At 38.7% G+C, this 24,318-nt stretch overlaps 1 protein-coding gene and 1 long non-coding RNA gene across 2 annotated transcripts in view; one reads left to right on the top strand and one right to left on the bottom strand.

The window, feature by feature from the left end:
• The window catches only part of LOC144282425 (uncharacterized), a 31,697-nt gene extending 19,114 nt beyond the window's left edge, over positions 1–12,583 (top strand). The window contains exons 2-3 of the long non-coding RNA XR_013350861.1: positions 10,608–10,886; positions 12,422–12,583. This is a non-coding gene — a long non-coding RNA (uncharacterized LOC144282425). The remainder of the gene's footprint in view (positions 1–10,607; positions 10,887–12,421) is intronic.
• UTP20 (UTP20 small subunit processome component) overlaps positions 1–24,318 on the bottom strand; it is a 95,575-nt gene that overhangs the window by 55,313 nt on the left and 15,944 nt on the right. Inside the window, exons 13-25 of the mRNA XM_077846044.1 lie at positions 20,232–20,387; positions 19,999–20,087; positions 18,522–18,627; positions 16,918–17,068; positions 16,205–16,267; positions 15,273–15,431; positions 14,116–14,192; positions 11,099–11,178; positions 10,633–10,873; positions 6,604–6,789; positions 2,832–2,922; positions 1,536–1,621; positions 874–999 (exon numbers count right to left, since the gene is read on the bottom strand). Coding sequence (XP_077702170.1) covers positions 874–999; positions 1,536–1,621; positions 2,832–2,922; positions 6,604–6,789; positions 10,633–10,873; positions 11,099–11,178; positions 14,116–14,192; positions 15,273–15,431; positions 16,205–16,267; positions 16,918–17,068; positions 18,522–18,627; positions 19,999–20,087; positions 20,232–20,387 — 1,611 coding nt within the window. The remainder of the gene's footprint in view (positions 1–873; positions 1,000–1,535; positions 1,622–2,831; positions 2,923–6,603; positions 6,790–10,632; positions 10,874–11,098; positions 11,179–14,115; positions 14,193–15,272; positions 15,432–16,204; positions 16,268–16,917; positions 17,069–18,521; positions 18,628–19,998; positions 20,088–20,231; positions 20,388–24,318) is intronic.

Raw genomic sequence — 24,318 nt, 5'->3', positions numbered from 1 at the left:
TTAATTAAATTAGATTAATTAGGCTTAGATTCACTATAGGCCATGGAGTTTACCTTCTGGCAGGGGAAACAAATGATAAACAAGAGGCTATGTCAGACGATTGTGAAGAAAAATAAAGCAAGGTTAAGGGACTAAAAGGTGATTAAAGGAAGGTGGGACTTTACACAAGGTGGTGAAGGGAGGCAACCTGACAATGACATTTGAGAGGAGACTGAATGCAAAAGAAGAGCTAGTGCTCACGTGTTCCAAGCACAGGGACCAGCAGGTCCACTGACTTTGAGGTGGACTCCAAGGGGGCCAGGGAATGGAAGCGGTGTGGTTGGACAAGAAGTCTGCAGCTAGGTCATACCAAGCCCTCAAAGAAGGAGCAAGGATTCCCTACTTTATTTTCAGTAAAATGTAACCTCAAAGGGTTTTTTAGAATAGGAGACTAACGATTTGATGACTGTTACTGACTATTGCTTTTTCAACCAAGAAAATTCAATGAAAACAATTAAAGCTAATAACAAAGGTTTGTAATGTGAATGTTTAAATAATCAATACCAAAAATCAACAGCTTTTATACCTCATAATTAGTTATACACCAAATGAATGAATTATTTTTACTATTTCTCAATAATAATACTTAAGAGGAATACAGGATTTAATTTTAACATTATTATTAAAATAACTGCATGGCAAGATCTTTCCTTATGTTACAGACAAAATATTTTAAAATAAGTCTCTGTAACAATTTGACTTTGTTAAAAAAAAGCAAAATAAAATAAAAAATGGAATATTCCATTATAATCACTGAATGAATCATAATACCATATTCACAATTACTTTTGTAATTAACTTTTAAAAAAATTCAGTTTTAAACAGGGTAAATACCTCATCAGAACAGGAAACAGAGCTGCTCGGTGGGCCGTTTTCACTACCGTATTATCTTCAGAAATGCTAAAATGTACTATCTCTTCCTTAAAGCTTCTGTCTTCAAGCAATCTTTGCAAGTTTTCCCTTTAAAAACGGAATATAGAACAAATCATCAGTTAATAATCAATGGTATTTTTTAAAAATGCAATATAGTAGTACAGTGATATGTATAATAGAAATACGAATTAATATATTATAGTTGACATTCATAAAGGAAAATTTTCAGGAAATGACAGGTTTTCAAATTTTAAAAAGTAAAGGTGATTATGAGGAATTAAAACTTAGTCAACAATTCAGCCATTTAAAAAAGATTAATACAAAAGCTTTCTTCAGTTCTTATAGAGAGTGATCATGATTCCCTAAGTAATCACAAAGATTCTGACATCACTGAAGCAACAAGAAATGATATAGCCTTCTCTTTTCTACCTTATCTTTGGAGAAGCACTCTTAATACACAAATATACTTTGAGTTTTCATTTTTTACCTGAAAATAGCCTTACGATTATAGTCAAAAAGGGAAATTTCCCAGGCCTTCACAAAATTATTTTAGAAGAGGTGCTCAGGTAGAAAGGTAAAAATCAGCCAAAGAAATAGCATTTCTTTAGCTTCAAATAACTTACCTGTAAGGGAGGATATGTGGATGTTTATATGTCATTATACAATCCAGGGCTATTTTTTGCACTGTTTGATCTTGATGTAGCAACAACTAAGAATAATATTTTATAGAATAAATTAATGAAGTCACATATACACATACCATGGAATAATAATTTACTTGGGTTAATGTAAATTAGATTTCTTAGAATCTAAATTTTTTAGACGTGGGTTAAAGGTGATCCCTGACAACAGCCTTACATTTTCCCAGAAGTGCAGCATGAACAGAATATGTGCAATGAACTAAGTGGAAACAAAACTCTGACCCCTGAATCCTACATGCCAGACTCTCGGGTTTATCAGTCTTCTGGTCAAGGCCAATTCCCTACATAAATTTGGGTTCATACCAGCTGGGCTGGTCCCATGATGACAGAAAGCTCCCATAATGCCGTGAAAGTAATGGCAGTCAGTAAGATGCCAGGAAAGAGGGCCTAGTACAGAGCCTCTCAGATCAGATGGTTTAGAATTTAGCTTCCTACAGATTTGAGCTCTGGCTTTATAAACAAACAGTATCTGAATTATGGGCATAACGAGGATAAATTCTGCTGAAATCATATAAGTTCCATCTAAAAAAATCCAAATGAGGGGATCCCTGGGTGGCTCAATGGTTTAGCGCTGCATTTGGAACAGGGCCTGATCCTGGAGACCCGGGATCAAGTCCCACATTGGGTTCCCTGCATGGAGCCTGCTTCTCCGTCTGCCTGCATCTCTCTCTCTCTCTCTCTCTCTCTCTATCATGAATAAATAAAACCTTTAAAAAAATAATAAAAGACATCCAAATGAAAAAAGGAAATCTTGTTTCCCCAGATGGCTTAGAATGACATCCAATGCTTACTCTGTTTCTGATATTAAATTTTTTTCTGCAATCTTTTCTATAACTGAAGATTATACATGTGACTGCAAAAGATACTTACTCCAACTATCAGCTTTTACTCAGTGTAATAGATCCTGAAATCCCAGCACTCTGTAACGTTACCTTACCTAGAAGTGAAAAGTAGCTAGCTTCTTTTGACACAGCCTCCACTGTTAATACAGCTGATCAAGGTTTAGACACCTGAAATGTGTTTATAATCAACAAAATAGCTAAAGTCTAAAACTGTTTATCAAGATACAGAAAATAGTTATTAATTTTTACAACACAGTACTTAAAATGTAGACATGGGCCCTATTCATCAACAATTATTAAAAGCCTAAAAGTTATTTTGGTAAACAACAGAGAAAAGTCACAAAGAACTGCAGTGGCAAAAATTTATTTTACTTACCTGAAGATATAGCTCATATAATCTGGATTCCAGATATAGGGCGCGTGGATTTGAAAACTTAGAGAAAACTTGCAAATGAGCAATTAACTGCCTAAAAAAGAAAAACCAAAAACCATAGGGTAATACAGAATTAAAGAAAAGAGATTTTCTTTTTTTTGGAGGGGGGGGGAGAGAACACACATGTTGGGGGTAGAGGGTGGTGAGCAGAGGGAGAGGGAGATGGAGAATCCCAAGCAGGCTCCACTCCTAGCATGGAGCCCAACATGGGGCTCGCTCTCATGACCCTATGATTATGACCTGAGCCAAAATCAACAGCTGGATACTGAACCAGCTGAGCCACTCAGGCACCCTCAGAGATTTTCTTAAGATGATAGTACCCACCAATTTTAGTCTCTCTGACAAGTATGCCAAATACCCTGACTATAGTTTCACTGTTAATTAAACAAACAAGTTTTAACTATTTGCATTTAGGAACTTATTCTCCAGAATTCTAAATCTTAGGCAGGACTTCCTCTGAAATCCAGGCTTCCCTACCCCAGAGAGTCATTCAGGATGTGCTTAGAATGGTTTAAATTAAACCAGACACAGGAAGAAAGTAATCAAAACAACGAAATATTGCAAACCTGAACACAGATAATTTTTGGAATGATTCCTTTTCTAGGTTCTATGCAGCAGAAAGGAAGATTGGTACATTGTACAAAAAGGTACATTCTTCCTCACTTTCATATGACATAAACACTGATGTCAGGAGCCAGAGGTCCATATGTAGATAACCATAGCTCTTGCTTAAACCAAGAAGGAAGATGAAAGAACAACATTCTGTGGTCAAAAGTTAAACACAGAGATGAGACAGCAAGCCAATTACATCACCCACTGAAAGAGGTCGAGAAGAGAGCTTCTACAATAGCTACTCACTCGACTTCTTAATCCACAGGCTCCAGGAAGCTTTAAAAATATTTGGGAAACAAACTGTTTTATCTCTACATATAATTGATAAGAAGTATTAAGGCTTAAAAAAAAACAAACCTTGAATGAATAAACAGTCACAATTTGGGGGGATTTTATTTGCCTATCTCAAGAACAAAAGTGGGGAGAAGTGAGGAGACAGAAAAAACAAGCTGTGTGTGTGGTACTGACTCAGGGGGATGGGACTGAGTGCTTCAGAGCCTCATCTTCCTCATCTGGACAAAGACAAGACCCCCTGGACTTTGTGCAAAGACTGAACAACAACAACAAAAAAAGTTGTGGGGCCTCTGCTCCACAAAATAAATTGCTCCTGGGCACAAAAATGCAAAACTGTAAAAGTCCTACTAGTTAATACAGACAAAATAACCTGGCCATTATGACCTTCTTATATATGATAGAGAAATACGGTAGCACTTTTGCTTATATTTAGCTTATGTGCCAACCTGTCTACATTATGTGTTTGGTTTTGTTATCAAACACTAATTTATGTGATGCAATGAAAGTATTTTGTAGATGTTCGTATTTATAATCAGCTGACTTTAAAGGGGATTGCCCTCAATAATGTGCACTGGCCTCATCCATGAAGCCCTAAGCGCAAAACTGGGTGTCTCCCAGAAAGATGGAACTCTACCACAAGACCAGGACACAGAAATCCTACTCTGTGAATTTTGAATTCAAGGCTACAATAAAATCCTGCCTAATTTTCCAGCCTGCTGTCTTGCCCTACAAACTGTGCACCTACTGGGTGCCATAATCGTGTGAGTCAATTCCTTACAATAAACCTGTTTAGTCATACATATGTACACCCTCATCGTATTGGTCTGCTTCTCTGGAGAGCTCTTATATAATTATCACCAAGCCCTTGCAGTTTTACAAAGTAACTTAAAATTTTCTTTTGAAACATCCATTCTTTTCCAACATTTATTATTATTATTTTTATGAGCTATGTAGCCTTCAAGACCCAGAGAGGGGCGCCTGGGTAGCTCTGTCAGTTAAGCATCCGACTCATAGCTCACTCAGTTAAGATCTTGATCTCAGGGTCATGAGTTCAAACCCTGTGGGGGGCTCCATGCCCAGGGTGGGGCCTACTTAACAACAAAATAAAAAAAGAGTCAAAGAGAACAGAAGCCAATTTACATGTTTTCAATAAATACTCGTCATCAAGGAGCATGTTCTATGAAGGATTATGAATGTATTGAGGGGACACTAGGAATGTGATTACCCATTTACTCACATTTTCAATGGTGTATGTTAGCAGTATTCTAATTTTGGCTACAGGGGGCAGAAAAATTAAGATGCAGACCTTATCTTTGGACTTTCTGATTTACCCGGCAAATCTGTAAAAAAGTAACTAACATCCAAGGTAAGGAGAAGCACCATGCTAGAGGTGTGGACACCTGTTCTGACAGTCTGAAGCTGAGTTACTTGAACCTGCAGTCTAGAAGACAGGAGAAACGTTGGTGAAGAAGTAGCACAGGAACTGTTTCTGGAAATAGGAGCAGAATTTCAGTCAGCAGAAATGAGGCAGGGCCACAGAAGGAGGGGAGGACATAGCAAAGGTCCAGGGGTGAGAAAGGAAGAGACATGACTGGTTAAATAGCTTATTCAATTATTCAGCAAAGAAAGATGAGGACTAATCTTCTGCTAGCTATCTGCTGAGAAAGCAGAAAACAGCAATCTTTCTCTGAAAGGAAGCAGCAGGGGATAGTTCGTTCGCTCAGGGTTCTATCAGGTAGAAACAGGACGGAGCTACAGCATGAGGAAGCGTGGCCATGCTCCTTCGTGCCCCTGTGCTTTGCACACTGCTTCTACGAGCTGGCAGGGGCCTTCCCTGCCCAGCTGCCCTTTGCCTTTCAGCCTCAATGGGGCCCTTCCCTTGTAACAGTCTTCTCGTTATGGTGGAGTTAAGTCATCTTTTAGTATGCTCCTAGAACTCCTCGGTGTTTTGGTTGTTTCTCTATTTGTCCTCTCCTAGAACTCCTTTAAAAACACTTCTTCTATAAAAATATTCAACCAGGCGTTAGACTGTGCTTCCTGTATAGCAGAGGCTAAGTAAGTACCCTTCATCTTTGTAGCCCGATACTTAGCAAAAGGCACCCAATACAGCTGCTGATTGGATGGATTAGTAAGTGGCTTGCGGGAAGACTGGACAGGTAGGTGTATCAGATTGAGATCTAAAGTGTTAAAATAACACAGTAGGACGGATACACGGGTCCTTGTTGCCCTTAATTCAGTCTTCAAGGAAGCTGCAGTAACTTTTGAAAGTCTGATCACTCCTACTTTCTCTAAGGTTTCTTAACAACTTAGGTAAATGAACAACCCAGAGAACAGGAAAGAGAATGTAAAAACATGGAAACAAAAAAGGCAACCAGACAGAAGTCAAACGGCAAAGTAAAAGTGCTGATGCATGCATTTGTTTTAAGGGAAGGGATATTCCATTACGTGTTCCCCTAGAACACAACCTTAACACATGGTGCCATGAAAGTGACGGGCAAAGGCCAAAGAGTATTCAATCATTCCAGGCCCAATGCTCTATTTGTAAAGAGAACTTACGATGAGAGAATCCTAAAAGTCCCAACTCTGAGTCTGAGACCAAATAAAAAACAAGTAACAACAAGCAAGCAACCAAACAGCTCTGAAGGTAGGATGTTTTCTTTGGGCTATAAGACAAAATCCCAGGGGGATGCAGCACTTCAATTAACTATCTGAAGCCTTGTCCAAGGCCTTGTCACACATAGGCCATCAGAGGTCTCCCCATTTCTCCTAGAGCCCTGTATCTGTGCGCTTTCAGCAACACTGAATTTACTTTGCTGCAGCTCTTCTGGTCTTTTTCTTCTGTGAGGGTTCATCTACGGGCACCGCCTCCTCCTCCAGCTCTTCATCATCTCCAGCAGCAGGTTCCTCTTCTACTTCCTCTGCTGCCACCCCCTTGGCTTTCCTTCGCAGATCCTGGGTCGGAGCAACTTGCAGGTCTGCTGGGTAATACTCATTGCTACAGTGAAAAGAGATGAAGGTGAAATGTCCTCATTCTGTTTATGACAGATGTGTGACCATGGTTCATAGAGTCACATGCCGAAAAGTCATCAATGGCACCTTAGCCAAGCCTCCTCACATTCTTTTTTTATTCAGCCCAGCTTAAGTACCCTACTTGACAAATCTATTGCTAACTGCAGTTATGCTTTTAAAATCCCACTGTTACACTGCCATGAAAAGTCCCTTTTGGACTGAATTGAAATCAGTGTCCCTGTTTCTGGAACCATAATTGGAGGAGGGTGGGTGTCGGACTGGATTATGTTAAATAATTAAAGCATAGCATTAAGACCATGCTGGTCACTCTGCACCAGCCGCTTTCTACTTTGCCAGTGTTCTTTTGCAAATACAGTGCCACAACAGAATTCCGTCCTCTGGACGTGGTCTAAGACAGACGGACTGTCAACTCCGTGGCTATGGGGACAGTCATGACATAACACAGACTCAAACTGGATGTCCAGGCAATGAAAATCAGTCAGTCTTTATCTTCTGTCTCTTTAAACTAAGCTTGTATACTTGGTGTTCACATTTATTTCATGACATTCCATCCCTTTGTGACCCACTATTCTAAGGAACTACTATCATCTTGAAGGCTGTCACAGAGTGCATTGGTTTTGTGTTCCTTTAATTCATTCATCCAACAGTTATTCATTTGTTGTCTGTTTTGTGCATGGCACTGGGCTATGGATATAAGGAAACTGATCAGATGGACTTTAAAGTCTGCATCCAAAAACATACTGGTGAAACATGTTTGCGGATAGCACCCTACCAACCTGGAAGTAACCCCAGGTTAATTATGTTAAACTCCTGGTAAATATACTAAACTGCACCTGGAGAGCTGGGAAGCTACACCTCATTCACCTTCGTATTCTCACCCAGCACGGTCTAATGCTTAACACATAAAAAATGGATGAATGAATAAAATGAGCAAAGTTGCTGTGTCAGTTAACAACCATACCATCATCCATTTAATGACGTCCCTGCTGTATTCTCAACACTCAGTTAACCATATAGGACATATTTGTTTAAACCTTTTCTCCATGCTCAGCATGTTCCCTCATGTTTATTAAGTAAGATAATTCAGAGCATTTACAAGCATGCTCCCAATACGCAGCAAGTACTCCTTAGATGTCACCTATTTCACAGTATTGTTGCCATTGTTGGTCATTCCAGTTTCTGGTTTGCTCCTCTCAAAGAATGCTTACAACAGATTCACGAATTAGTTCTAATATTGAATTGTTTGAAACATATTTAGAAATGCAAACTTCTAGTCAAAAAATAAAAAATAAAATAAAATAAAAAGCCTAAAATATATTTTGAAGATGGAATTAAAGGTGATATTTAAGTTTTCCATTAGCTTGGATCATCTATAAAAGTATTTGCTACAGGTAATCATTGCCAACTAATTTTAAATATCTTTAAAAACTGTGTATCTTTAGTTTCTAAGTCTTCTTAAATGCAGAAACCACTTCTTTTTCAGGCTCCTTTCCCCATCTCCAGTAATCCATTTGTAACCTACTTCTTTTTTTAGGGAAAAATTTGGAAACTCAACATAGTGAGAAACTGATTTCCTATTAACACCGTTAGTCCTAGCTTGCATATGTATAGCTCTTTGAAATTCACAAAACAACTGATAAACATTATTTTGCCTTCAAAACAAGGCAAGGAAACTAAATATCACTGTCTTCATTCTATAAATACAATTAAGCCTGAAGAGTTACGTGAAAAAAATCACTACTCTTCTACCACAGTATCGACTGACCTGCCTGAATCTTTGCTTCAATTAGTCACATAAACTTTTCTACTTATGCACTGGATCCTATCTTCTTTTAACTATTCAAAGACAGCACTCCAACAATTTTATTCCCTTTCTTGCATTACGAATTTTCCCTCCCTTCTGGATCATTCATACCAGCATGATACAGATTTATGCTGTTTAAATCTTAAATAGCAACCTAGCAACAGCAGCTCTCTCTGCTCTCACATCTCCCTCCACCTGTCTGCTTCCTTTTTCACAAGAAGTGTCCATACTTGTTTTTGTTTTACATTTCCTTTTAAGCTCATTTTAATCAAGCTTTATCCCCTACCCAGTTAACCAAAACAACTCTTGTTAAGGTTACTTCTAAAGCCAATGGTCAAGTCTTATGCTTCATCTGACTGGTGTCTCAGATACGTCTGATCCAAGTCATTACTCCATTTTGAAATACTTTTTTAACTTAGCTCCTGGGATACTACGAGGTCTTGGTTCTTCCTCTGTCACTCTGTCCTGGCTTCCTTTGCTGGTTCCTTATCTCCAATCTCTAAATATCATTATTAGTCCTTGGAAGTCTTCTCTCTCTACATATGCATTTAGGCATGGCCTCATTCCCCATCTCCTAATTTAAGAAATCATCTGTATACTAATGATTTTCCAATTTATAATCTTTAGGCCAATATTCCCCTTGAGTCTATACTCCAAATCCAACTGTCTACTTATTACCCCTACTTAGATGTCTATTCAGTATCCCAAACTGAACACGTCTAAAAATGAACTATCTTCCCTCACAAATCTGTGAACCTGTGCAATCCTCCAATCTCAGTAAATGGTGACTCTTCTTCCAGTTGCTCAGATCAAAACCTTAGGGACATCCCCAGTTGCTCCTTTTCACCTTCCTCTACCACTCCCCAGCCCCCCCAAGACCCAGACATCTGATCTGTTGGCTGACCAAACCCCACAGAGGCTGATCTGGTTGCAATCCTTCAAAAATATTTTTTACTGAGTTGAAATCCAAGAATATCCAGAATTCAACCACCTCTCATCAGTTGCACTATGTACAAGGTATAACTAGTACCTAGTACCTTGGTACCTTGGTCAAGTAACCATCATTTCTTGCCTGGACTTTTATAATCTCTGAAACTGGTAGGTCTCTCCGCTTTGGCCAACCTACAGTCTATTCTCAACATGACAGCTAGAAAAATCCTCAGGAAAATTTAAGTCATGTCCTGACTGTTGAAATCTTCTAATGGCTTTCCATTTCACTAACAGAAAAAAACAAAGTCCCTTACTATTACTTAAAGACCTCACACAATTTGTCCTGTAAGTTTTTGCCCTCATCTTCAACTACTTTCTCCAAGGGTCACTGCTGCAGCCACTCAAATCTCCTGGCTGTTCCTCAAACAAACCAAGTATGCTGTGGTTTGTAGCCTGCTTACTACACCAAGAATATTTTCCCATATGATGAAACACTAATGGAAAATATATATTTTTATTGAATAATTAGTACTGCTCTTTACAATACATCCCTTATCTTTAGTTTTAAAGCAATCCAACTATCACACAACCTATCTTAGTCAAAACAAAACAATGCTCCAGAAAGTTCTTGTTATCCTTTGAGAATACATTCCATCAGCATCCTGGGAAACATTGGGAGGCTCACAAAAGAGTGGCAGGGGTTGTGTTACTGGAAAGTACTTTAAAGCCTCAGGCAGGCAATAAAATGACAAACAGGGCAAGAAATAACAAGGGCTTTATACATTGATCTAATATGATGGCCTTTTTTGTTTTGTAACCTGGAATTTTTAGATTTTTTAATTTAACCTGGAATTTCTATTAACAGCATTTATAGGCTGGTAAAATCCTGACTCATATAAAATCAAGTGGTGAATAAAACCAGTTGTTCTCTGAGAGAGCCAGTGCTTTATAGAGGTGTCAATGATCTGAAAACGTGACGGACATATAAAAACACTGAGGCTACTTGGGAGCTTAAGACTTTGCATCTTCTCTTCCTCACACCCTACCAGGATGTTCCTAGAAAGGAAGACTTACTTGATAAATCTCAAGAAAAGTGGGGAGAGCTCCCTGGACCGTGGCTCTATCCTCTCTGGGAATTTTGCCAGAGCTCGCCAGAGCAAAAATCGAAAGTTGGTGTGGTCCAATCTTTCCCGACAGTCAGTTTTCGACACTAACTGCTCATGATAAAGAGCTCCAACATCTCCTTCCTGAGTCTGCTCCCAACTTTCATCTCCAATGGACTTCTCATCTCTGATATCATTTTGTAGCTCCTTCTCTGCAAGGAAAAGGTCAGAACCGTTAGAGAAATGTAAACATCTGTCCTATGTGTTTCTTCAAGTGGGTGCATTTCTTTCTCTAGTAATATGAGGAAACAATAAACTATATCCAAAGATCAAAATAATAAATTTCTCATTTGTTTCCCCATTCATGTGCAATTAAGCAAGAAAAAATTAAACAATCTCTTTTCTTCCCAGTCCCCCCTCCACTTCCGCTTACATACCAGCATGTACAGCTGCTTTTTCTAGATGTTCATAGTAGACCTTCCAAAATTGTTTATTTTCCATTTCGTGTGCATGAGAACTAAGAGAAAAGATCACAAAACAAAGTATGTGGAATAATCCTTTTTAAAAGATCTCTTGCAGGAAAAAAAAAAAGGTGAAAAGATATAACTAAAATTTAATTAGGTTATCCCCAAATATGGGGCTTAAAAATTTTGTACTTCTTTATATTTTTTAAAATGCCTGAACTGAGCAGGAATTATTATTACTACTATTATGATTATTGAGTATAGTTGACACACACTATTAGTTTAGGTGTACAACTTAATGATTTGACAAATTTATTACATTGTGCTATGCTCACCACATGTGTAGCTACCACCCGCTCCATTGCATTGCTATTACAATGTCACTGACTATATTCCTTAAACTCTGTCTTTTATTCTCATGACTCACTCCGTAACTGGAAGCTTGTATCTCCCACTCCCCTTCCCATTCTGCCCAACCCCTTCACCTCTTCCCCTCTGGCAACCATCAGTTTGTTCTTTGTACTTGTAGGACTGATTCTGCTTTTTGTTTATTTTTTTTTTAAGATTCCATTCATAAGTGGAATCACATGATACTTGTCTTTCTCAGTATGACTTATTTCACTTAGCATGATATCCTCTAGGTCCACCCATGTTGTTTCAAACGGCCTGATCTCATCCTTTTCTATGGCTGCATAATATTCCGCAGTATACCACACCACATCTTTCTTAACCATTCATTTATTGATGGACATTTAGGTTGCTTCCTTATCTTAGCTATTATAAATAATGCTGCAGTAAACATATGTCTTTTCAAATTAGTTTTTTGTTCTTTGGTAAATACCCAGTAGTTGAATTACTGAATCATGTGGTATTTTTATTTTTAATTTTTTGAAGAGGAATTATTTTTAGAGTCATAAAATACTAAATAACATTTTTGAAAGCCTATAGATCCCTGTAAGAACACTTTTAAAGGTACAATAATGGAACAGAGCATCAAGTATGAAGCATGGCACATTAAAGAAAGGAGGGAACTGGAGAGAGAACTTAGTTTGTTCAAAACTAATGTTAAATATTGGTTTTTCTTCACCGAATTAATATACTTATCATTAACAAAAAGGCAAAATAAATAATTACATGAAACATCTTTCAGAATTTGAAGCAATGAATCATTTAAGTGTTTATATAATCTGGTATCATAAAAACGATAGTCTCAAAATGTTTATAATCTTTCTGCCATTAATTTTCTAAGAATACTTTTTTTCCCCCTGTTCCTAATATCTTACTGGTCACCTCTAGCTCTGTGCCTGACCAGACAGGCTCCAGAGAGAGGATCAACAATTACCAGGACCCAGATGGAGCATGAGAAGGCCTTAGCCTAGCTCTTGGGGATCACTGACTATGGAGTTTGAAGGAGCAGGTCTGGCCCCTCCCGATCAACACAAGACACCAAACCAGGGGCACAGGTAAGGACCAAGAACCTTCTTTTTCACATTTGGAGATTGGATATCATCTTTAATAGTAATCCCCCAGCTCAACACTCTTTTTACTGCCATAGAAGGTTGTGATTAAGTGTGTGTGTGTTGAGTGTGTGTCTGTGTTCCCGGACAGATGAGGGGCCAGTAGAGACTCTCAAGCAGGTCTCAGCCAATAGCTCTACTGAGGAGCAGCTGGAAGACAGTCTCCATAGAGACACAGGCTGGATTCCTGCCTCCCTTTTCCCTGAGCTGCTTTTCATGCATTCTGAGCCCCATGCCAGCCCAGATTAAAGGGCTTCTTAGTAAAGGTCAGTCTCCAGTTCCCAGGCGTCACTTCTCTGACCACAGGGATGTCCCTGGGCAAAGTACAGACTGCTAGGCAAAGGTGGATAACCATTATACAAGACATGAACTATGTATGTTGTTGACTATACGTGACAAATAAATGTACTTAACTATACATGACAGATAGATGTACCCAGCAAGAGGACAGCCTACCAGCAATGGAGAACCATTAAAGGCATTCAATAACTGAGAAACCAACATTTTTGATAATGGGCTATTAGAAACACATATATCAGATTCTTCCCCCTAAGCACAATAAAGAAAATTATGAAGTTGATGTTAGAAGGCCTTGTCGTCATCATAATGGTCTAATGGTTCTAAAGGGCAGTAAAAAGAAGACAAATTAGTTCCAAATAGGAAAGAGATTGGTTTATTCTACTTCTGTCAGATAAAAACTGATGGTTAGGGTTTTGAGAGGTCACCCATGTTTCTAATCTGACAAAAAGCCAGATCAGACCATCTGAAGGCAAATGCCTGCAAAAGGACAGACTACATATAAGGCATAATATATGTATTTTCTATGTGATTATTAAGGTCCTTTTTAGAGCTATAAGGGAATTTTGGACACTGGACAACTAGGATTTTAAAAAGTCCTTATTTTTATTTTTTTAATTAATTTATTTTGTTTTTTTTTAAGATTTTATTTATTTATTCATGGAAACAGAGAGAGAGAGGCAGAGGGAGAAGCAGGCTCCATGCAGGGAGCCCGACGTGGGACTCGATCCTGGGTCTCCAAGGATCATGCCCCAGGCCGAAGGTGGCGCTAAACTGCTAAGCCCCTGGGATTGCCCAAAAAGTCCTTATTTTTAAACTAAAGTTTGGCTCACTGACTCACTATATAATAAAATTTTGCAATTATTATACAATATCCTATTACTCTAAAAAATAATTCAGCAATAAAAAATGTTTCATAAAAAGTAAAAAGACAAAGTCCTCCAAAGTTATTTCGAAGCACAAAGAAACATACACAGAACAGTCAAACTGTTGAAAAACTTGGTATTAGAGAGTTAAGTGATGTTTACTTTTTCTTCACTTTGTCCAAAGGACTGGAGCTACAGATACTGTACCTACCCATTCATTTAAATCACACCTAGATGGAGTATAATACTGGCCTGATCATTCTACAGTAGTTAAAACATAATAGTGTCATCATTGTAAACCCATGTTTACCTTATTAGTTCAATAACAGGATCCCAGAGGGCACTGAAGTTAACATACAACATTCCTAATAAATAACGAAGTGGCACCTGCAATTATAGGAGACTAGTTTAGTAAATGGGTAATAAAGCAGAATAGAAGGCGTAAAGATACAAATATCCCAACTCAAGACAACTGGAGGTTGGAAAGAAGCCTGTGCTTTAAAGGAAAAAGCTGTAGGTACCACTCCAAACTTCAGTATATAATAATTTTCCAACTCTACCCCAAACGTCACTCGCTATTTAACAGAGAAGAATCCCTAAAGCAAACGTACTCAACACTTGCTCCAGATGTTCACAAAAGATGTAGAATTTGAAAAGACTTGTGATTAAATTCCCACCTAACAAACACGTTCTTCCTGTCCCCTTGTAAGACAAAACCTAAAGGGTAAGCAGTAAGGCACAGATCCCCAAGAACCCAAGATAGTACACTGTAAATGGCAGCTAGGGTTTTATAAGCAGATGGCCGAGTTTTCAAACTCTAATGCATTACAGGCATTCAGTTCCAAAGGTCTAAAGTTTTCTCAGTTGCCTTGAGAACAATTGTCATTACTCACATCCCCATGTGTTAGGGAGGCATTATACACAATGGTAGCTCTATTATAATTGGGGGCGAGGTGTTTGTGACTTTGTGACTATTTTAGCAGCAGAGCCCTTTTTCCAAACGAAACGTAGCAAAGGACGGTAATATATAAAACAGGTTAAGGGCGGAACTGCTCTGATCTAAAGGGAATTCCTCTACTTGGCCTTCCTCCCAAAGGCATCTCTGATCCACATTCAACGGTCATGGATGAAAAATACCATACAAAAGGTAGGTGTGCCTGACATCCTGCGGTAGTGAACAGACCTGGAGAAGAGCATCAGGTTTTAAGCCTGATGTTGAGTGCTCCTGTTGCCATGTACTTCCTCCCTTCACGTATTATGTACATACTCAGGAGAATGGAGGAGGGTAAATTATTTCCACTGTTGAATAGGCTGGCAGAGCCATTTAATTCAAAGCATCTAAAAAAACTGTGGAGATTTACATAGCTTAAAAATTTTTAACTACTTGGTAGGTTTCTCTTTCCAAAAGCCAGCAAAACAGATCATAAAGCATAATTAAGTTCAAAAAACATGGACACTTTTTTATACCTCCTGCAATGGCCCATCAGGGACTGTTGCCTGCACCACATCATGTCTTAGTTTTCTCAAGTGAAGAAGTTTCTCTCTGTAATCACTCACAGTTGCTGGAACGAGTTCTGCCTGGCGTAACACAGCAAAGGCAGACTGACGCTCTGAAAGCCCATCATCCTGAGTGAATGGAGAAAACCAAGGAGGCAGGTCAGTACTTTGATTTCCCAAAAAAGACCATGAAATGGAGCCAAAGTTCTAAAAAAAGAAAAACTGGGATATGTTAATGTTTGAAATTAAATAAGCAACACTTTTTTAAGTAAATGATTAATTTTTCCTCATATCATTTGTTTTTCAAGAGATAATTTAAGATTAATGTTTAGCACAGAAATGACAAGTAAAAAATGGAAGACTAATTCTCAAAATGACTCAAATTGATTGGCCACATTTGTTGAAATAAAAATGTGTATATATACTTCACTCTACAGTTCTGCTTTTAGAAGTAGTAATCTGCATTATGGGAATATTTCCCTATTCAAATACATCAGCATAAGGGTGTTCACTACCCTTTTATTGGAAATGCTGAAAAACTACAAACAACCCATGTTAGAATCCGTCAGCAGAGAACTGGTTATGCAAGATATCTTCAACTGTGGTATAATGTTGAAGCTTCAAAAGAAATGAAGTAAGCCTACAGGTACTGATACGGAAAAACCTTCCATGAGGCCATTTGTTTAAATTATACATGTGGATACAAAAAATCTGAAAGAATATTCACCAATTACCAGTGAATTTTCAGTGTGGGCAGAAGTAAAAATTACAACAAAGAATTTCAGTTTTTAAGATAGACATTTGTACAACAGTGTTTGAACTTTCTGCACAAGTGTCCTTTTGGAAATAAAAAAAACTGAGTAATGTTTTTAACAAGTTATTCAAATTAACAGTGAAAATACCTCCATCATTTCTGGAAGTCGAACCTCAAAATGGTTTAGGATCCTTATTGTCAAGAGCCGAATCTAGACAAGGTAAAAGGCATGTTTCAAATTCCAAAGTTTACACAGAAGAAACTGATTTATAGACAGTGAGATTCCATGTTATATAGGACTAAGGAAAATAAACCACTTGTCAGAGAAATACATGTTATTCTATCCCTTATTTCATATTGGACACCAACCAAGACCTCATTCAAATAGTACATGGATCAGTTTAATGACCAGACTAGACTGAGAAGATAAAGTTTCCCAGAGAAGCACGTTTTCCTTTCAACTATGACACTATGAGCATCTCTGTAAATAAGTACAAAGAATCTCAATAAACTTACAATCCTGTTGCAATTAGTGATTTTTATTTGTATGTATTTGTGTATTTACGTACACTTGACCAAACAGCAGAATCACATAGGGGGCTTTAAAAAACTATGCAGATTTTTCTGTTTCAGCCCTATTGAGTCAGAATTCTGGCCTATGAGGATCTAGAATTCATATTTGTATTTAGCTTCCCAATTAATCCTGCTGCAATCAGCTTGTAGGTCAGTGTTCACGAATCACTGTTTTAAATAGAAATCACCCCACAGCAGCACTTTCTGATTAAGGGGCTCTGATAATGATGGGCAATACATACATATCAAAAGATGAGAGACCGAGAACATGTCACAAAACACCATTACCTTGGATAGACCAGTTGAAATGTTTGCTTGTAACTTGGGAAATAATTCCATTAAGGCTTCCTCAGAAAGTGGCCCTTTGCAGCCACATAATGATAACCTCTGATAATAGAGATCAGCTAACAGCAACACAGATGGCTCCAAGGGAAATGTTCTGCAACAAGATATTTATTAGACCCAACCTGCACCATACAGCCGACTATTTAGACTATAACAAAAACCACAGAAAATCATCACTGGTGAAGGGAATGTACAAGGAACCAAGTTAAAGCTTTATGTAGACATTTAGCATCATTTTAGAATCTGAGGCCTTGCAACAATGAGTGATGTGCTCAAGGACATACAGCTTAAGCGGAAGCATTCACATATATCCTATCCCTGTGGGAACTGCAGGGGGATGTCTCCTCAGAGGAAGAACACAGAAGCTGTGGCACCTGCCATAAGCTAACACGCTCCATTCGTAAGTCATTCTTATCATGACATACTTCAAGGATTTGAGATGGCTGAGGTGGCCTCACACACACCAAGAAAACAGCTCTTCCCCGCGGCTCAGAATCATAGTTTTGACTACATGCAAGGACTGTGCCTGCTGGAAGTTGGCTTGGTGTTGCAATCAAGAGAAAAGTTCCACAATGGCTCCTTGCTGGGCAGCCCCTCCCAGTGGCAACGCTCAGGTCTTCTGGGACAGGAACGCAGGGAGCCTCAGATCCCAGATCCCCCGATTTACTTCCTTGATGCTTCTCCGTTTCTGCTCAAATGTCTCCTTCTTGGTGAGGCCTTCCCTATTTGAAAGTGTCCTTGTTTCTAGCCCTTCAGACTCTCCCTATCCCGCCTCTGCTTTAATTTTCTTACCACTGTCTAATGTGCTATACAGTGTATGTATTATTTTGCTCAGTATTTCTTCTTGCTAGAACAGCAACTCCATGAAGGCAGAGTACTGTGTGTGTCTCACTCACTGAACGTGTCTCCCAGTGCCACGGCCTGCTACATGAGAAAAGCGAGTGAATATTTACTGAATGAAGGAAATGAATAAACCTGTTTTAAAATGCATAAAATGGATTAGAGTCTAGAAAAAGAAGTCAACTACTTTACCAGGTTTTACTTTAAGAAGGGGTACTGGGCTGAGTAGAAAACAGCTCCCCAGTAACAGCTCAGGGCTACTACCAAAGTCGGGAACAGGGTGACATCAACTTGCAAACAAACAATGCACTGGGCTGTGTTTGTATGCAGTAAAAGGACCACAGGAAAGTATTCTGAAACGGTGAACGTGTGGAGATGAGACTAAGTGTAGTAGAAATATGTATGCTGGAAGTACTCGGGAAGTTACAGAAGGTCAACATGGGGAGATGCTAGGGTTGGGGACAATCTACAACACTAGTTTACACACATGGTAAAATACCTCTCCACAGAGATGGATCTGCATTTAAAGACCGTGTAAAGGATGGACTTATTTTAAGGATTCAGATCAATAACAAATTTCTAATATGAACACAACTAACGTATAAATAGATCAAACCAAGGACTTTCATTATGCCCAAGTTTTCACAAGAACAGAAGCTTTTATATTTTATTTGTGAGTAAGATAAACCGGGGGTGTATTTACTTACATTACTAAATTCTTCACGCGTTCCACAGGAACCAAATGAAGGAGTTCAGAAGATTCTTCCAAACTTAGCAGAGTATTTACAGCTTGACAAAGAACAAATAAGTTTCCTGAGGGCAGAAAAACAGGACTAACCATATAACTTATTCCTTTGACAGATTAACTACTAGACATCTCATTTATCTAATACTTGCTATTTATAGAAGTTGTTAAAGTGAATTTGTGCCTTCTAAAGAATCATCTGTCCAATATTCAGAATGTAACAAGAAGGAACTAAAAAGACAAGGTTTCCAAGTCATGTATTTTAGCTTTTTTAAGAAAAAAATATTCAAAAACAAAGAATACATGTTCCATTAATTAAGATGAGGAGGAAGTTCGATGGTCCCACACAATGGCATTACCCAAACTAGAAGTTTTAAGGAGATGCACTTGTACTTTTCAAAAGCTAATAAATTATTTTCCTTTAATTCGACATTCATTTATTCCTAAACCAGAGGCTGGCAAACTTTGGTCCACAAGTCAGACTTTTTGTAGCCTTCTTTCTATATGGCCCACAAGCTAAGAATGCTTTTTACATTTTTAAAGGGATGTTTGAAACAATAACCAAACAATAAAGAATATGCCACAGGGACTGAATATGAAAACCTATTTACTCTCTGGTCCTTTACATAAAAACTTTGCCAACCCCTGCTCCAGAGATGAGGAAAGTGCTGTCCAATACAGCTTTCTCCAAGGACAGCAGTGTTCTGTACTTGTGCCAATACGCAGCTGCAGTCCAAGCCACATGTGGCTATTGAGCACTTGAACTTGTGCTGAGTCTGCAGTGTCTGCTTAGTATCTAACAGAGAACCTAGCACAGTAAATAAACGAACTGCTATACATGATGTTCAAAAAGAAATAACTGCGCTAGGATGAAACAAAATACCTACTTTCAAACTGCTGTCCTAGGCTAGTGAGAGGAGATGTTCAAGTATGTAACTGGGAAGGGTGCTCCGGGCAGGGCAGGCTAATACTGCCAAGAAAGTCACGTAGGCCTTCCCAGAGCAGGCGTGCTTGAAGTGAGTTTTGAAAGAAAATCTGTAATCCAGAAAGGATTCCGGCAGAAGAAAGAGTCATGAGGGTAGTCAGAGGGCTGTAAGAGATAGTATCTCGCTCAGGGTAAGCAAATGGAAGTGCCTGGAGTCCAAGGTGTATATAGGGATGGCATGCGCATGGGACATTTCAAGGTGTGGCTTGAAAATGAGGCATCCTGGGTACCGGAGTGTCATACCCTCTGATGCTCCATCTTCAGATTCGGCTTGCCCTCATGCCACCCTGACCCAGTCACCCTGTGATGAGGCCCAAACGCAGCACCTCCAACCTTACTGTCTTTCTTCTGGATTTACCATAAAGGGGGGGTGTGTCAGAGCACAGTGTGAGCCCAGTCACTCTGGGTGTGCCAGACAGGAAAGAGAAGAAAACAAAGGGAGATTGTAACTGACCTTTTCCAAAGCTGCCTCTGTCAACATTCACGAAGAGTGACTCTATGAAGCATGTGACTAGTGGTATCACTTTCTCCTTCTCTAGAGGTCTGTACGAGAAGTTGAGAGACAAAGGGAAAAGTTCAAATTGGCATTCAGTGGCTTTGTCAGGGAATGGCAAGGAATGGCTAACAAATACTTAAATCAGCACACTAAGTGCCTCTTTCAAATCTAACCATAGTTTATTTTCTCACCTAATATGAGGTAACACGACAAGGGCTGCCCAAGACTGTGAGAGGTAAGTAATATCTTTATCTGGGGGTAGCTGAATTATAGACAAGAGATGGTCCAATACTGGGATCTGTTCTTTTCCTCCCTTGGGTCTAGTCTTCTTCTGCCTTAAATAGGATCTGAAGGAAAAGAAAAACGAATGTTTGAAAGAGGAGACAATATAATCGCTCTTGCCCTCTGAAGTTTGAAATAAACCTGGTTCCTCTCCATGCATGGAACATTTGTCCGGGGGAGGGAAGCAGTGGGTGAACATAAATAACTAAACAAATGGGACTCATTTACTGATTTTCAGTGAGAGGCTTTTTCGATGGCTTTGGTTCTACTTTCTTCTAATTTTCTATTTTAATTTGCTTTGTAACTTAAAGCCAAGTCTCTTCTGGTTTTAGCTGCTATTTCTGAATTTTCTGATTCATTCTGATTCGGTCTTTTCTGTTCACTCTGCTGATGGACATGTTTTTTGAACACTGGAGAGGTAATATGTTGTAATTAACAGACTTCCTCTAGTCCCTCCTTCCTTCCTGACACAAATTTTACTACTTTACAAATGTCACTGAAGTGATTACGATGGAGAAGTAACTTTCTCCACTTCTTAAATCTCATAGATGTTTACTCAATGACATTTTCTGACATGACATTTGGCTTTAGGTATCTGTGACTTTGGCACTATTCTTTGTTTGCCTCTTTTCCTTTTTGCCAATGAACTGCACCTAGGTTCTATTTGAAAGACAGAAATCTAATTGAAAGAAAAGCCAAAGAAACAGTACGTAAAATGATTTGTTCTGATTAATTTATCCCCCATGTCCAGTTTGGTTAGCTTGTGACACATGAGAAGTGGAAGATCAGGTTTCTATTCTTGTGTCTTTGTGATCATGAAAATTAACTTAAAAAGTTCTATTCTTTTTTGTTTCAGACTTACCAAGACATTGAATGTTTGGAAATTATAATTGTTTAGTTAATTTCACTGATAATTTCTGATAGTCATTATACTTTGATATAGTCTTTCTAGTAGTAAAGACTCAACAATCTACAAAAATCCTACGAGAAAACAGACGCTTTGAAAAAAAAAAAAAAGTGGGTCATTGCCCTGCTTCATCACACCTGCCAATGAGCTCCTCCAATAAAATCCACACTCTGAATCTCACCTTACAACGCCCCATGTGATCTGATACTGGCCTGCATCTCATTCTACTTTCCTCCTTGCTCAATGCTCTGTACCCACACAGGCTTTCTTTTTGTTCCTCAAACATACTGGACTTATTCATATCCTAGAACTTTTACACTAAGTCTTCCCTCCACCTGGAAAGCCTTTTGCCTAGATCTCTGCAAGGCTGCATCCTTCCCATCATTACAATTAGTCCAAAGGTTCCTTCCCCCAAGAGAAGTCATGTTGCCTTCCCATTCATTCCCCCTCTCAACACCTTAGTTTTATTTTTCTTTTTATTATTAAAATTATCTTGCTTATTTATCTCACATCCCAAGAATGTCATCTCCTCAAAAAAAGGTAAACTCTTATTCATTACTATATCCCAATGCCTAGAACACTGCCTGATATAATTAGCGTTTGTCAATTGATAAAATAAACGTATCTTCTAAAGAATCTTTTTCATATCCATTATCTCTTTCTAGTCTCACAACAAATCTGTGAGATAGGTGAATGGAGTATTACTAAGAATTACTGAGAATATTCAGACAAAGGTGACCATTCACATATATCCTATCTCTGTGGGAGTTGCAGAGGGATGTTTTCCCAGAGGAAGAACACAGAAGCTGTGCAAATGCCTTAAGATAACATGCCTCCATTTATTTATTTATTCTGATCATGACATACTTCAAGGAGGACCTGAGATGGCTGAGGTGGCCTCACACACGCCAACAAAGCAGCTTCATTTCCACTGCTCAGAAGCCACAGTATGGGCTGCATGCAAGGAATGTGCCTGTTAGAAGCTGGCTTGGTGTTGCAATCAAGATAAAAGTTCCAAGAGAATAATTCTACAGGAGTTACTAATTATTCACTCCTCAGGAATCAAAGCTCAGTAAACTGAAAAACCAACAAGATTCTATCAGCATGTTTTGATACAGAAGCTACTTTTAAGGTCAGTAGAAGAGCAACATGTGAAGAAGATGAGTTCTTCCAGAATCTCAAGCTGATCCAGAATCATAAAGTAACTCTGCATGTGTGACTGTGGGGACAATAACATCCATCTCAAAGAATACTGTGATGCTTGAAAGCTGAGTACTCAGCAAAAACTCAAGGAATGTTCATCTATTCCTACTGCCCCAAAGCACACCACAAATGCAGCAAGTCTAACAAATCCCAGAGAAAAAAAGAAACTTAAGCATAAACATATAGGAATTTGATAAGGGAACTGATTTCCTAACCTGTAACTTCTAAAAACACAACCACAATTACTGGAAAAGTGATAAGCAGAATCCTCTCACATATTTATATAAGTCTTCTTTTCAACATCTAAGGGTACAATTTATTTTTAATGCAATTAAGAAAGTAATCCATGGCTCTTTTAACAATTCAAACAATGCAAAGGTATATAATCTAAAAGTTAACAGTCACTTCTTTCTTCCCCTTCCCAGCCTCCTAACATAAACAAAGTTAAAAGTTTTGTGTATCCTTAGGGAGATGCCAATTCTCCCCCAAATTGATCTGCAGGTTTAAGGTAATTACAAATAAAATCCTAGCAAGTTTTTTTTTTTGTAGACATAGAGAAGATTCTTCTAAAATTTATATAGAACAGCAAACGACCAGGAAAAGCTGAAACAATCCCCCCCTCACCCCCCACCCCCCCCAAAAAAAAACAGAATCGGAGGAATGAGGATTTTTTTTTTTTTTCAGGATTTCAAGACTTACCTTACAGTTATTGTAGTAAGACAGTATGGTATTAGAGGAAGAGAATACATGGATTGATGGAAGAGAATAGAGAACCCAGAAACAGAACCACACATTCATGCCCAACTGATCTGACAAAGGTGCAGAAGAAGTTCAATGAAGAATAGTCTTTTCAACAAATGTTGCCAGAACAGTGGGCATCCACAGGCAAAAACAAAACTTGACCTGAACCTCACACCTTATATAAAAATTAACTCAAAATGGATCATGGACTTAAATGTAAGACATAAAACTATGAAACTTTTAGAAAAGTAGGAGAAAATATCTAGGACCTACAGCTAGGCAGAGTTCTTGGAATTGACATCAAAAGCCTGATCCATTAAAGAACAGTTGGTCAACTGAACCTCATCAAAATCTAAAATGGTGGTCTGTGAAAAATCTTAAGTGAACAAAGACAAGCTATCAACTAAAACAATAAATCTGCAAACCATTTATCTGACAAAAAAAAAAACCTTTGTCTAGAATATACGTGTCCTCAGAATCAACAGTAAAGAAACAAACAATCCAGTTAGAAAACCGGCCAAGGAAATGAATAGATATTTCACTAAAGAGGATATACACATAACATAACACACACATAAACCCAGGAAAAGATGGTCAACATCATTAGCCATTAAAGAGATGCAATTTATTTTTTTTCTTTTTTTTAATTTTTATTTATTTATGATAGTCACACAGAGAGAGAGAGAGAGAGGCAGAGACCTAGGCAGAGGGAGAAGCAGGCTCCATGCACCGGGAGCCCGACGTGGGATTCGATCTTGGGTCTCCAGGATCGCGCCCTGGGCCAAAGGCAGGCGCTAAACCGCTGCGCCACCCAGGGATCCCAAAGAGATGCAATTTAAAATCACAGTGAGGGGATCCCTGGGTGGCTCAGTGGTTTAGCACCTGCCTTTGGCCCGGGGCATGATCCTGGAGCCCCAGGATCAAGTCCCACGTCGGGCTCCCTGCATGGAGCCTGCTTCTCCTTCCGCCTCTGTCTCTGCCCCCCCCCCTTTCTATGTCCATCATAAATGAATAAATAAAATATTAAAATAAAATAAAAGCACAGTGAGATTTCACTATATCTTATTGGACTGGCAAAAAATAAAGCCAGTGATAATAACAAATGCTGGAGAGGATGCAGAGAAACTTGATCATCCACACTGCTG

Source organism: Canis aureus, chromosome 13 (genome assembly GCF_053574225.1).
Source record: "Canis aureus isolate CA01 chromosome 13, VMU_Caureus_v.1.0, whole genome shotgun sequence".
Lineage (NCBI taxonomy): Eukaryota > Metazoa > Chordata > Mammalia > Carnivora > Canidae > Canis > Canis aureus.
Note: the sequence above shows the minus strand (reverse complement) of the source record. Positions and strands in the feature narration are given on the sequence as shown.